The 14,905-nt window shown below is 38.5% G+C and overlaps 1 protein-coding gene across 2 annotated transcripts in view; it reads left to right on the forward strand.

The window, feature by feature from the left end:
- Positions 1-14,905, forward strand: part of LOC113048274 (ELKS/Rab6-interacting/CAST family member 1-like) — an 89,414-nt gene that overhangs the window by 58,828 nt on the left and 15,681 nt on the right. For both annotated transcript variants that reach the window (XR_003276433.1, XM_026209989.1), the window contains exon 4: positions 7,243-7,428. Coding sequence is in view for 1 of the 2 variants with exons in the window: in XM_026209989.1 (XP_026065774.1) it covers positions 7,243-7,428 (186 nt within the window). In the remaining variant the exon portion in view is untranslated. The remainder of the gene's footprint in view (positions 1-7,242; positions 7,429-14,905) is intronic.

The raw sequence follows: 14,905 nt of genomic DNA on the forward strand, positions 1-14,905 counted from the left end.
ACACTTAAAAGAGGCATTGTAGGTGAACATGTTACACATATGTGCAGAGCTTTTTTTTTTTTTACCACATCAGCACACAAGTACACATTTGAAATTAGAGCTAGGTGAAACAATGGTGTATACTACATAAACATAAAATATATAGATAACTTATATCAAAAGCATAGAGATACCACATATCCACATAGTGATTTCTTTTTTTTTAAATGCAGATTTTATAAGTTTTAATGTGTCACATACTTTTCAAGTGTTTTATAATTAAAGAAGATATTACACTTAAATTATGAAATTACATACATTGGTTGATTGTTCATGGTATTTTTTATATTTAAAATTTTATGATTATGTATTTATTTATTATAAATTCCTAAATAATATTATATTGCAAATTAAATAGATATAAATATTTATATTATTTACAGGGTCATTATAGTTAATTAAACTTAAAGTAAAACTAAAAATGTGAAGAAAGCCTTCTTCATTACTTGAAAATGTTTACTGAAAAAAAAATCTAACTTTTTAAAGGCAAAACATCAAAATTAATAAAATTAAATTTAAATGTAAAAAAGAATAATTAATTTATTATATATCTTTGTGTGTGTTTTCTAGGCCTATGTGAACATGTCAATTTCTCTTTGAACCACTGAGACACACTTCCTCCTCACCTAAATTATTCCCGTCTCTGAGGACCAGGTGTGATAGCAGAGGATTGTGTATTTCTTACCTCTGAGACAGAGGGAGTCTGTTAGAGCCATCTCTACCAACTCTGCACCCTTGAACCCACCTCAAACCCCATTTTCAGCTTCTCTGCTTCCTCTGCCCCGTCTTTACATGCGTAGCGGCATAAGTCTTCTGGTGTTGAGTGGTAAACAGGGGAAAACCTTTGACCTCAGGATGTGGTTCTCCTTAGATCTCTCCATCCACAGCTGTTCTCAAAACTCCTTCTCTCATGGAGCACTGACAGTGAGACAAGAGAGTGACACCAAAAGTTGGAGCTGTTTGTAAACATGAGGCCTTGGGGATCTTTCTGCAACATAATTGCTTAAAGTCACTTATAATAGCTGGAGAAAGCTACAGTATCTGTTGGCATTCCCATTCATCATATCTGCAGTTTCTCAGCTATTCCAGACAAACTTTGATTCCTTAGGATGCTCAGAGGCATAAAAATATAGCAAAGGAGACAGAAGTTGGTCAAACGACAAAAATACTGCAAACAGCAGACAGCTTTTTGGGACCTCAGATAAAAGATGCCATTAAAGAAACAGACTCAAGTCAAAGGTCTTCCTTGGATCGTAAGTTTAAAGTCAAATGTGACACATTTATGGTTAAGATTGAAGTCTTCCGTCCATGTTTTCTGAGCTCCCTGTAGTTATGCTCAGATCTGGCTTTAAGTCATTAACTTGTCTGGTTGGCCCTCACAGTGGGATAGATGTTCTGGAGCTTTGCTACATGTTCACCCCTTCCTCTGCTTTCTCTTCAGCACACCCGGTTAATGATGCCCCTCAACCTCCGTTTGAAGAGGTCAGGACCTCCTTTCACCCTAACACCCCTCAGCTTCAGGGTGACGACCCCAATGGCCACTCCTCCGACTTCCTGGAGTTAAACTACAGCCCACACGACAGCTTTACTTCCCTTTTCCAGGGGCTAATTTCTTTTTGGCAGCTTCAAGTCTTTTTTGCTCATTACGGCTTTGGATACACACACACACGCACAAACACACAATGAATGGAATGCTGTCCCTAGACTCCAGCCTTCATGGTCTGTTTAAATGGCGCTATGATGGTGACACTGGGAGTTGCTTGGTGAAAAAACTCTCTCCATCCTTCTCCAGAGTCAACAGTACTCTGCCTTGGCTTTTTGTCCTGCTTTCCCCCACCCAGTGCTATTAAAGACCTGCTTATTCTATTAGGCAGAGACTGGGAGAGCTTTGGCATGTAAGTTAACAGTCATAACCGCCCCCCCCCCACCACCACCAGTATAAATCTAATGGCATTTATATAAAAACCTGCGTAAATAGGTGACAAAGCTCTGAGTTCATAAAAAGCTACAGCAATGGAGCCCTGACATGCATAAATCTTGCATCTCTTAAAACATGAGTGCTGTTTTGTAGCAAACGAGAGAGAAAAAGGCATTGTAGGACAACTTTGTTTAAAAAAAAAAGTAAAAAAGAAAGAAAGAAAAACGTATATGCATTTTCTTACATTTATTAAGATATTTATTTTAAAGTTTTAATATTTTTGCTATAGAATATATATGCATTACTATTAATAAAGATTAAAATATATATGCATTTTACTAACCTTTTTGGTACTTTTTCTTTTTTTTGTTTTGAATCTTTTTTGTTTTGAATTCTTTTTTACTTAATAATTTTCTAGATATGTGAAGTGATATGTTTTTATCATAATAAAAATGTAAAACACATGCATTTTTTTTACTTAATTTAGAATCAAATTTGGTCCATAATTTATAATTTAATATTTTACTAGATCGGATTATTTTATTGGATTATACCATAATAATTCTTTTTATTCTATAATGCTTGAGCAAATGATAGAATTAGAAGATTGGTTTGTGTCCGTGTGTGTGTGTGTGTATGAGGGGTCTACCGAGATATATTAAGAGTTGTGGATGGAAGCATTGTGGCCAGTTGCTTATGAAATGACAGTATAGAAAGACAGACTGACTCACCTGCTCTTAATCTGCCATCCGGATCTGCTCTTTGTGCTCGGATTACATATGTTTCTGTGCGTGAGCTTTGGGGAGGTGTGTGTGTCTCTTCACCCCCTTACCCTTTATTTGACAGTCATTATTCTCTCATGTCAGTGTATTTTTGCATGCTGCGGAGGTGATTTGTCTCTTTCTTGAAAAGCACTTTACGACGGCAGGCCCTCAAGCCTTGTCAGCATCTCGCAGGTTTGAAGCTTTGCAGTCCCTCCTTATCTTTATCCCCTTAACACTCATGGACACATAGCACAGCGAGTCTGAAAGAGGATAGCCCAATAAAACTCTCAGCCACGGGGAAGGACGTGTGCCGGAGCCCGGCTACTGTGAGAGAGGCCTGCGATCCGCACTTTGTCCCCCACCTGGGGCAAGCTGTTCTGAGCTGGGCTTCAAGGCCACGTCGGGGGCTTCCTGTTCTGCCGAGCCTCTGGAGTCTTTGAGGAAACAGCCAGTGGCTCGTCTCTGATGGACCGCCTGACTGACAGCATTGATCCAGGCTCCTGCCTCTCAGTGTGGGTATCGAATGGCGACCGATGAGCTGATAGGTGATAAATGAGAGAGGGAAAATGTAAAGGAGGCCAGTCATTGTTGAGGGGGTCTGACTTTTCTTTCTCCCTGGTCTTTTTGAGAAAGAGGGTTCTCAAGTTATGACAGTGACAGGTAGGAATAGGTATGCAACACACTGCAGCATCTGGTGAAGACAGGTTCTTTTAGAGGGAACATAATGAAAGGGCAGATGGACAGATTCCTCTGTAAAGCCTTTTGCGAATGTTAGTCTTTAGGCGGGAGCTACAGTGTGGGGTCCAGAAGGTGATCAATGTGGCAAAGAGCAAGAGAACAGACAAGGGGTCTTTGTGGTCAATACCCCGAGTCTATTGATATTTTTGTCCTTGGATGGTCAGTAGAGGGTCCCAGGGGTCCTGACTCTGACCTTTCTCAGTCACTGTCACATCAACGGTCATTCAGTGGTGATTGAGCTTTTTTTGTGTAAGGGCACACTTAGCAGTATTTTTAGTAGTTTGTATTTTCAGTGACATCGTGAGAACCTTTGGGTAGGTGAAATGAACAATTTCTTATGACATAGATATTTTATATCACAAGGAAAGTATATACAATAATACAGTTGTTATTGCTGGAAAAAAACTTAACCCCAAAAAATAAATTATATAGTGATACCACAAATTATTCTAAAATTAGATTTTATGTAGCACATTTAAAGCCAAAAATACCAGATATATGCATTTACATGTCTGTGAGAAAGAAAAATAAAAAACATGTGGATTGCAGAAGGTGTTTATGTTCAATAATATGGAAATAGAACAAACAATGAGCCTATGTTAATATCTGATATAAAAACAACAATATAAAGATTTTAGATTTCCTGTACTTTAATTTGGGGGCTTTTTAGGAAATGTTAATATATGTGATTAAAATCCATTTAATTAATTAATTGATGTATCATGTAATTAATTAGATTGAAAAAAAAAAAATATTGGCACACCTTGTCTTGGAGACATCTTGGAAAGATGGACGAGCTGTTAAATAGATCATTTTTCCAAGACGTCATGCAAGGCATGATGGGTAAACAGGAACCCAATTCTATCCCTCGTGTGTACAAAGCAAGACGAGACAAATGGTGCTTTGGGTGGAAAATTCCCCTGTTGTAAATCTGTCACCTGGGCATGAAATTTGTTTCTGTTATTGTTGCATTATTTATGATCTCAGTCTACCACAGGGCTTTTTTTAAGGTAATGGCAACACAGGTACAAGCCAAACAGTTATGACAGCACCCAGTTGACAGAAAACATCACCAGCCATGACAAGACTGATGTTAGCGCTACGTTAACTAGAGCTGGTCTAACTTTGGCCATCCTCAAAGCCTGGTCATGACCCTATCATACACATTTTTTTTTACTTTATTCCTAACCTGATTCCAGGTGATTCCAGGTGAGGTTTTTTTGGACCATTTCTGCCATCAAAGAGGTGTTGACTTAGTAATTAAAACCAGAGTGTGACAGATAGCGCTATGTTTGGGCATTTGTCTACAGCTGAAAACTGGAGTCCATTCATCCTTTCTAAGAGCAGATGGGGAGGAAGGGAAAGGGAATAAACGTCAAATCCCATCACTTGTTGGACCTTTTTAAAGCTTATTAGTGCACAGCATGCTTTCAGTCAACCATGTATGTAGCAAGTCTCTGTGTAATGGTGTGTGTGTGCGCACATTTATGTGGTACCATCGCAAAGGCTGGGTTTATTTTAACTCAGCAGTTTTTTCGAGCATATCCACCCGGCCGTTTTGTCACAGTGGTTTGGAGGGCTTCTATCAGACCGCCTTTTTAAGGCCTCGTCCCTCTTTCTGTGGTTGCCAGTCAAAATGGAGGCCCCATCTATCCTCCACTTGGCTGAGAGACAAGACCTGATGGAGATGCGGAAGGACATGTCACCCCTTAAAGCTGTTTTAGATCTGGCTTTGATACAAAAGACTCCGCCATTGGTCTGCCCTGTGTTACGTAGATACATTTTTTGTCACAGCTGATTTAAAAGATGATTTCAACAGATGAATTCCTGCTTTATTATTCATCCACAATGAGGCAGGGGTTTGAGTTTTGGCACCCAAATGTGCCTTGGTAGGTTTTGGAGACCGGGCTGTGCTAGACCGTAGACTAACGAGAGCTTGATGTAGGTCTCTGTGCGTCTGCTGCTCCGGTTCTATGCAGAAACCCAGTTTGCATCCCTCTAATTGGTTCCAGAGCCAGGAAGAACCAGCGGCCCACTTTAGCCTTTCTTTTTCTCTCATAAGCTCTTCAACCTTGGTCTTCCTCCACCTTCTTCCATCTTGTTCTTTCACAGTTTCGTTTGATCGCACTCCGCGGCCAGGGTCCACTCTAGAGAGCCTTCATTGCCTCAGGCAAGCCAACGAAAACAGAATAACATTCTGTCCTGGAAAGATACAGATGAGGTTAATAAGAATTAATAAAGTGCGGGGACACAAATGTTCCTGCGAGCTCGGGCTGCTTCAGACGAAAGCAGACTCTTTTCTTACATCTCTCTCATTACTCACTCTTTCGTTTTAGCCTCTGTTTCCTCTCCCCGCTTCTCGACAATCAGGTAACTATTTGCTTTCTGCTACTGAGCGATGAGGAGCGTTCACAGAGCTCCCTAAGCCCTACTATGTTCTCGGCCCTCTTTGAGCGGGTATTTATAAGACAATATTTCAATAGATCTTCTTCCGTCTTGTGTTGTACTATAGTATTTCAAAAACAATACTCACCTCTCTCATCCCAGAATTTATGGGTTCACCACTGCAGCCAAAAACCAGCTAATGTAACATCTTGATTCAAGCTGTCCTCTTACATAGCTATGCATTATTGTGCATAATGTGTGCAAGTTTGATCATTTTGTGTAGATGACACTTAAATATCTGTTATCTGAGTCTGTTTTCCTTCCACAATGTTAGCGTAGTATTACAAATTATTAAAATTTTACTTTAATAGTACTTTAAAATAATTTGAATTTAATATAATATAATAATTCTACTCCATAATTTTTATTCTTAATCTATGTAACTGTACTGAATGTCATTATATATTTATGCATTTTAGCAGAAGCTTTTATCCAAAGCGACTTACATTGCACTCAGGCAAAAAAAAAAAATTCTGACGTGTCCCTGGGATTCGAACCCCCAATATTATATATATGCTTACGCAATTCGTACAACCACTTGAGCTACAGGAACACTATATTCTATTCTATATATATTCTATTCTATTTTATACTTTATTCTATTTATCATATTATTATGTATTAACAAACAGCCTTTCAGTTCCAGATCAAGCCTTTTATACCTAGGCAACGACATTCAAAATAAAGAATAGAACAAACTCTTATTCACATCAACACAAGCATGTTGCTATTTATCTCATTTTTAGACGGATGTGATAACAAATGTAATGGCTTAATCATGCATTGTACCCGAATCCTTTGTTGAAGCCTGTAGGATACACACATGGCACGAGACATATGGTTTCTGGATTCCCCCTTCACAAGTGTATGTATTATATTGATGGATATGGAAAAGCCGTGTGAGTGTCTGCTGTGTGTATAGAGATGTTTTGTAAAGACCGGGCATCTGTCGGCAGCGATCCAGGTAACTGAGATTGTTTGTCTGTGTTCCTGGAATGGTAATATTTCTCCTGACACATTTTTGTTTTACCACTGTTCTCACTGTGATTCATGTGTTTCAGCTGTGGTCTATCATCCATAATCATCCGCAACCTTTCACTGAATATTGTTCTTTTTTCCTCCTCATTTTGGAATGCAATCATATGTGACCAAGCAAAATTTGAACTCTTGTGTTCTGGCTTGCTAAAAGTGTTGTCATTAAAGCATGCGTCTGCATACCCGCCGCCGTTTTATCTCCCTGGCTCGTGTACAAATATCTAATTCTTGAACAGTAGAGGAAAACTGAGATTAAAATGACTCTTTATCTCTAACCCATTTCCTCATTCCTGTTTTGGACAGATTATCCCCCCACTCATAGACCTCAATCAGAACCGCAGTAAACTGAAACTGTACATCAGCCATCTCACAGCCCTGTGCCACGAGAGAGACCCCCACATCCTGCAGGACCTGGCCCCACCCTCTGCATACCACCGCAGCCAACAGGACGCCTGGGAGGAGGAGCTCCAGAAGATGAGCCCCGAACAGGTAAGAAAGGCTGATACTCTTTTTCAATTAATGTATCACTTTTTATTGTATGTATCCATTGATTATGGTGACCTGTCTAGTGTTGCTCCATTCGCAATTGTGTTTTTCAGTGGATTCCCATTAAGAAAAGGATTACACTTTACAGTGAGGTTCAGTGCATTAACATGAATTAATGCATTAGCTTGCATGATCAACATTCATTAACTAGGGTAATATATATTTTTTAAACAATTCTTTTCTTCTAAAGTTGTTCATATTAGTTAATAGATCAGATATTTTCAACATCAAGAAGATCAAGGACTATTGCAATGCACTCTTGTCAGGTCTTCCAGCCAGTTCTATCAAACCTTTAGTAATAATCCAGAACTCAGCAGCAAGATTAATTTTTAATGAGCTGAAAAGAGTACACGTCACACCTCTGCATATCAATTTGCACTGGCTACCAATAGCTGCTTTCATAAAATTCAAGGCATTGATGTTTGACTACAAAAAACTCCACCCCTTTACCTAAATTGATTACTTCAGACTTGTGGGCCCTCTAGAAGTTTGCGTTCTACAATTGAAGACTTTTAAATTAAATTTTCCCTCCTGGTTCCATATATAAATATATATATATATATATATATATATATATATATATATATATATATATATATATATATATTGCATTGAGTAATGGTACTAAATTGAACTTTATTGCAAACGTTACCATTAAAAGAAAAAATGATAGCTAACATTTTATACATCTTGCCTTTTCTTCACGATTCCACAACTTTGTGTATTTATGTGTATATGTGCACTTATGGTACTGCTAGGTTTCTCAGGTAGTTGAATTTGTCACCCATTAAGTATTGGAGCCATCTGGCCTGGAGCGCACAGCCCTTAGCTGACGCTAACCATCACTGTCTATAAATCTGCTGTTGGCTTTAAGAATCAGTCCAGCTCTGTGTAAATGCCATTAGTCCTCTTTATAGAGTGGAATGTGTTCCTACAGAAAATAAATTGTCCAATATATTGTGTTTTATTAGCTTCGTTTACTGTTACTTTAACAAAAGAAAACCAAAATGCTACCCAAGGCTCACTTAGAAGGCAGAGGAGAGCCAAGAGTGGAGGAAGGGGGGGTGAGAAAGACGTTAAAAAAAAAAAAGAGCAACTGGAATGGCGCGATAAAGAAAAGGAGTATCAGCATTTGGACGGAGAAAGAGAGAAGTGTTTGAGGAGGTAGTGGCTGGATTTAGTCTCACCATGATGAACGATCCCTTCGCTGTAATAAATGTATGCATGGATCCGTTTTCTGCACTTCACTTTGAACCCAATGCCATACCTACCGTAACAGTAAATTGTCTGCAAACGGACACTGGGTTTAGTCCCTGAGTCGGTGTGTCCTGGTTCTGCATCCATCCCCTAAGCTTTTTGTAACATCATAAAAATAAATTGTCTGGAAGTCTACATATACATTATACACACTTTAAATCGGCCCCATTCCTCAAAAGGAGAGGAGAGTGATCTGCTGTGATGGTGCCAAGGCTCATACAATGCTTATGTGTTTCACTGCACAGGGAACTATCTGCTTGGCAGGTTTTTGGCTTGCTCTGACATTATTGAAATGCATTTTTTTATGTGGGCTGCCTGATGACAAGCCTTTGGCCAGCGAACAAATAATGTTTAAGATTTTTAGTTTGCTGCAAGTAAACTTTGTTTCCAGAAATTGGCACTTTCCAAGGCACTCAGTACCCCCCCACCCCCATACTTGTTTAATATGAAGTAGAGAGATTTCTGTACTTTTATTTTCCTTTGAGAGAAACCGCTTTCATCAGACTATGAACGGACTGAAAGGTTGCACAGCCTTTTCAAACTGAGTGCTGCCACTGGTCAAATGAGGCTAATGCGCTATGTAAACATGAGGTCTGATATTTGGTTTTCGAATTTAATTCTTTCACATGATGTGCTTAAAAAGGGCTAGAATTTTCGCAGTTTCCAGCACTTCACTAGTGGTTATCCTGAAAAGTGCTTTGGCCTTTCAAACTGTTATTCCTCCTGGACCTTCTCTAAGGTCAACAATTCTGTGTTTATCTTGTCCAAACTATCACTGACAGTGTTTAGAAAGCACCACTCTCATGGGGGGTGATAAGAACTCCTGAACCTTCGTGCCAGGTTTTTGACTCTCATGAGTTCTCAGATATTTTGGTGAGTGCAGAGCAAATGAATTATGTAGGATTGTTCAAGAGCATGCAGGTTTGTGCAGGGTTTTGTTTTGGCTTGGCCAACATGGCAATTTCAAGTCGGACACATTAAGGCAGAGATAATGGATATTTCATGTTTCACCGGTTAGGCTCTACATCTGAAACGGTTACACACATATCTTGATTTTTTCTCTCTAAATCCAATAGCTTGAGGATATTTGGCATTTTGTATCCATATGGTATCCACATGTACGGGATCCTGCTCATTCTTCAGTTACATGTCCTGCATGTAAGACACAATCCGCTTGAAGACACTTTTGGTCTTTCTCTGATGGTGGAATCACTTGCAGATGGTGGACTGGACGAGCTGCCGGCGTTCACAAGCCCATTTGATTGATGTCTTCTTTGACCTCTCTTCTTTTCGTTGTGTTGGGAATGTAGCACATTACATTAGCGTTCTCTCCACACTGCAGTTCACCCATTTAGATCCCTTCAACATGGAAGATGCCAGAATGGGCCCGTTTGGCCATGACATGCTCAAATTGATGAGAAAAGTCTGGGCTCATTATTGGCTTAATTTAGCATATTCTGTTCAGTCCATTATTGTTAGTAACGTCCACATGAATTTACTTGTGGTGTCTCTTGATGGCACGTATGCCTCTCAGTAGACCCTTAAGTGGCTCGATTTAGGAGGGGGCTCTTTGCTGAACATAATTTTTAGAAACCAAGTTATTAGTAACTAATTGAATGGCCCGTTGTGGCACAGTTGCCATCGAGCCCGTAGAGGATTGAGGTTGGTGTCCTCTGTGCCCAGTCCTCTACTAATGACAAGCCTCTTGCATTCAAAATGTTCTTAAGTATTTACGAGGGGCCGTACACTGTTTGAGCCCTTGCCCTTTCTTTGAAGCTAAACATTGATCTTTTAATTAAGTTTTTATGGGCTTCCTTTTTACTGGCCTGGCACTCTAAGCTGGCACTGAGCTGGGTAATGTAGGACTTGAGGTTTTTTACCCTGATTTCCTTTGTCTCTCTCACAGTTTATTGCATATAAAGACAGTGTGTCCTTTTTGCTTCACTTCTCTTAAAGGCATAGCTCACCCAAAAATGACATTCTTGTCGTCATTTACTCACCCTTATGTTGTTTCCAAACCTTTTGAACTTTTTGCTGTGGAACGCAAAATAAGTTATTTCCTCTTTTTTTCATCTCTGTACCCAGCCTTTTTTGGTCTCTTCTCTAAAGCTCTTGTCCCTTTAATGGTGACTGGCGGAGTTACTAAGAAAGGAAAATTTAAGATTGCACAACCAAGTTATACATGAGCCCGCAATGCATCAGCAGCATAGACTAATCAGGATGTAGACAATGCAAACACACAAGAGGACCATAATCCACACAAAACACACGTTTGTGAACTCATACCCATATAGTACTTAAACTCCGCCAGACCGCCCTATTAGGCCTCGTTGCCAGCTCATCCTCTGTTGTGGTCAATGCTTCTTTTATTACTCGTCCTCCTTGCCTGTTCTTTTTCTCTGTTTATGGCGTAAAGTTGTTTTATTTGGTTTGAGCTGTTCACAGGATGTTACAGCATCTCTGTTTAAATGGCTGGAATGCAGGAAGGTGATTAAGCCGGCGCTGAAAGAACCACTCAGTCATACAACCCACAGAGCCAACAAAGACAATAGACTCACCAAAAACGCACCCCATTTAGATGAAGAATTGGCGTTTTCAGGAACAAAAACACAATTATTGTGCATTATACATCTAATAGGGCCTTTAGAGTTCAGCTTTAGGGTTATTAAGTTGTGAATAATAAATACACCATTACAAAAGAGAGAAGAGTGGATATTGGTATCCATTGGATACCATGGTGCATATGCTTTTTTATTATTTTTTGGGCATAATACAATATAACAACTTAATAACTTTTTCTTATAACATAATAAATGCATATTTAAATGCAATAAAGCAATACATATATAAATAAAGTTAAATGTTTTACACTGATTAAAGTGCACAAGAACTATAAAGACCAGTAGGTATCACTTTACAATAAGATCTCATTAGGTAACCTAAGTTAATGCATTAACATTCCAATTATGGACCAATAACTACATTTGCTATAGAAGTTATTAATCTTTGTTAAAAAATACAAGTCTTAGTTATTGTTAGCTCATTAAATAACACGGTTCCAACCTTCGATTTTAACGTGTTATTAAATATTGGAATACTAATGAATTCAGAAGAATTTTTCATTGGCAGTTTATGTTAGCTAATTAATTAATGAATCCCTAATGTAAAGTGTGAATGAACAATAAAGAATCAAAACACTTTCAAACTATATCTGGGTCATGGTGTAGTCCAGATTAAAATGTAAAAAAAAAAAACGTTTGAAAATGAATAGTCTATTAAGTCTAAATATTTGAGTATCTGGCACTGTGATGAACAACATAGCAAATCCACAAATCTTAATGGCTATTTAAATAGGTTTCAGTGGTACAGCTGCTTTATTTATAGGGTTTCCAGGGTAATGGTTGCAGTTTTCTGCAGTTTAGAGTGAATGTGCTTTCATTCAGCCCATCTCTCACGTGTTCCCCCATGTGCTTCTCATGTGTGCTTGTTTAGATCAGAGCGCACACAAGTCTTTCAAGCATTATACAGCAGTGTTATGCATTTTTACCAGTTCATGGGAAAATTGTTCTTAAAATGCATCCCAAATTCTGAATAATTTGTAATGTATAATTATTCACGGTATTTAGAAGTGCCCACGATAGCATATTCATTACCGTGATATATCGCAATACCGAATACCGGCACAAGTCTTCTGTGGTCTAATGTGATATTGTTGTTCATGTTCTTGTTCATGATTAAATGTCATTTTAATTTATAGCATTATCAAGATTAAATGTTCCTGTTGAATTCATGTTGGAAGCTATAACAGATTGTATTTTCAGTCCAGTGCCTGTATATAAGTATTGACCACATGTGGATAAACTTACTGTTGTGTATTTTCATCAGTTTCAATATGAAAAATAACTTTCATAGTGATTCATTGGGTTTATTGCAAAAAACCTATCATGGATTTATTGCATTTTGAAAATGCAATAAAAAAAATAATCCTTGAAAATTTAAATCCGGACCTAAAGATGCTATGTGAAAGTTTGAAACTTTCTTGGTAAAGAAAACACATTTTTACTCAAATGAATCAATATGGATTTTACTGCGTTTTGAAAACAAACTCTTCATATGAGCATATACATAACATAAATGTATAAACCCAATGCTGGTAATGCCATGCTACTTTTTTGATGCTTTCAATACCTCACTATGAATAATTCCTTGAGAGGAAGCTCTGTCTATGATGAGCAGTCAGTGTTTGATGATTGTCAGTTATGTTCTGTGGCCAGTTTCACCTCTCTTATAATGTAAAAGTTTGCTGTTTACTTTAGAGACTGCTGATCTTAGATCAGTATGTAAAGTTTACAATCTTGGAGGAGAGAAACGAAGTGCTTGACCACCCTTGGCCAAAGTGGTCTGGCTGTGATCTGGCAGCACAAAGGCAGCTGTATAAATAGGGGAGAGTCTTGCATTTTACGGGTCACTCTGAATAAAACATGAACTAGAGAAGGTTGATTATTAATGACCTCAGGGCTGGAACAGAAATAATCTGTTAGGCCTTGAGTCCTCCATTCTTTTTCCTTCCCTCTTTCCGCACTCGTCCTCATCTCACCTCCATCCATCTTTCGCTCACTTCTCTCTGTTTTCTTTCTGATTGTCACTCCGATAGATGTTTATTTTAGCCATCTGTTTTCAGATGTTCCCCTTTCGAATAGATCAAGAGTTCAGTAAGGATTCATGCAGATTTTGTGATGATTCACAGGCTCACACCTGTCGGAGCTCCAGTAGTGGTCCGTGAGGGAGTTTTCCAGGGAGGCTGATATTCAAATCAAACCAATACTAGATTGTAGTAGGTTTTTGATAATTATGTCATCTTTTTGGACTATTTCTAATGTTCTATCCTCTGCTCCTTCATTGTAGCAACTTTCCATTTGGCCCTGTCATTCTTTTTTTATAAGATCCTTTAATAATATAGACTCCGTTTAGTCAGTTTTTTGGTCAAGTTTGATAATCTTTCTTCACCTGTTGCATATGAGAGTGATAATAAAAACTAATTAGCTTGAAAGTTTTCCTCTGATACAGAAGAAAGCGAATTTAGTTTCTTCTGCTTTTTACCTTTTTCGGTTACATTTGGGAACATACTGTCAGGCGTCAATTGCATGAAAAAACTCATATTTGTCTGTAACTGAAATGGTACTCTATGCATGTTGCATAATGGCAATTTTCCACTGCGTGGTACGACTCGGCTCGGCATGGTTCAGTACGGTTCTGATTGGTTTGCATTTCCACTGCTTTTTAGTACTGCTTTAGAGTTGACAGGATTATTCACATGTCGTTATGGTTGTGCCGCCATCTATTCTTCCTCAGCGGGCAACAACATTTTTTGGTTGATAGAAAAGGTGTGCTTGTTCAAAAGAGTTGCGTCCGATCCTTCTCTGGCTGTCCTGATTTAAATCTAGTGGTTCTGTTGTGTAACCTTACCCGTACCATAACACTAAATATTTAAAAACACTATGATTTACACTCTGTAATGTATACACTATAATTTAATAACTGTTTAATATAATCTTTAGCAAATCTCAAAATAATATACATTTTTCATACTGTACAATGTAATGTTGTGATGACTAAATTTACTTGTAGCATTTATAACTGAATTGATTTATTTATTAACATTTTGGACCCGGTGTCTTATTTACTATGTATTACTACTATGTACTTACATTTCAATTAATTATTTGATACAATGCATTTATTGTGTGTTTTACATTGTACCTATATTAAAAAATATATTTAAAAAAAAATCCCCTTTTCTTTCCATTAATTTGAACTGATATTTGAGGAGGCTCTGGCTCCTGTACCTCTTCTGATGGGCTGCCACCTGTCAGGAAGGACTGTTGGTTAAAAGCAGCCAAAGCTGGTTCTGGATCAGCCCCCTGATGTGCCATGTTGGTGACTGCAGTGCGTCTGTGCCCGGTGAGGCGGGCTGCCGTCTGACAGGCCCATGAATCCAGGGCTGCGTAAGTGCAGTGTAATTTAAACCGGCAGGAAATGGGAGTAAACATAGTGGAACAAGCCCACAAACTGCACAGCCACGATTAATGAAAACACATGGAGCCGGTGCATATATCTGTTCTAAGTGGGCTTTTACATTACGAGCCTCTCTGTCTCTTTTTCA

The sequence above is a fragment of the Carassius auratus genome, chromosome 29 (assembly GCF_003368295.1).
Source record: "Carassius auratus strain Wakin chromosome 29, ASM336829v1, whole genome shotgun sequence".
Classification (NCBI taxonomy): Eukaryota; Metazoa; Chordata; class Actinopteri; order Cypriniformes; family Cyprinidae; genus Carassius; species Carassius auratus.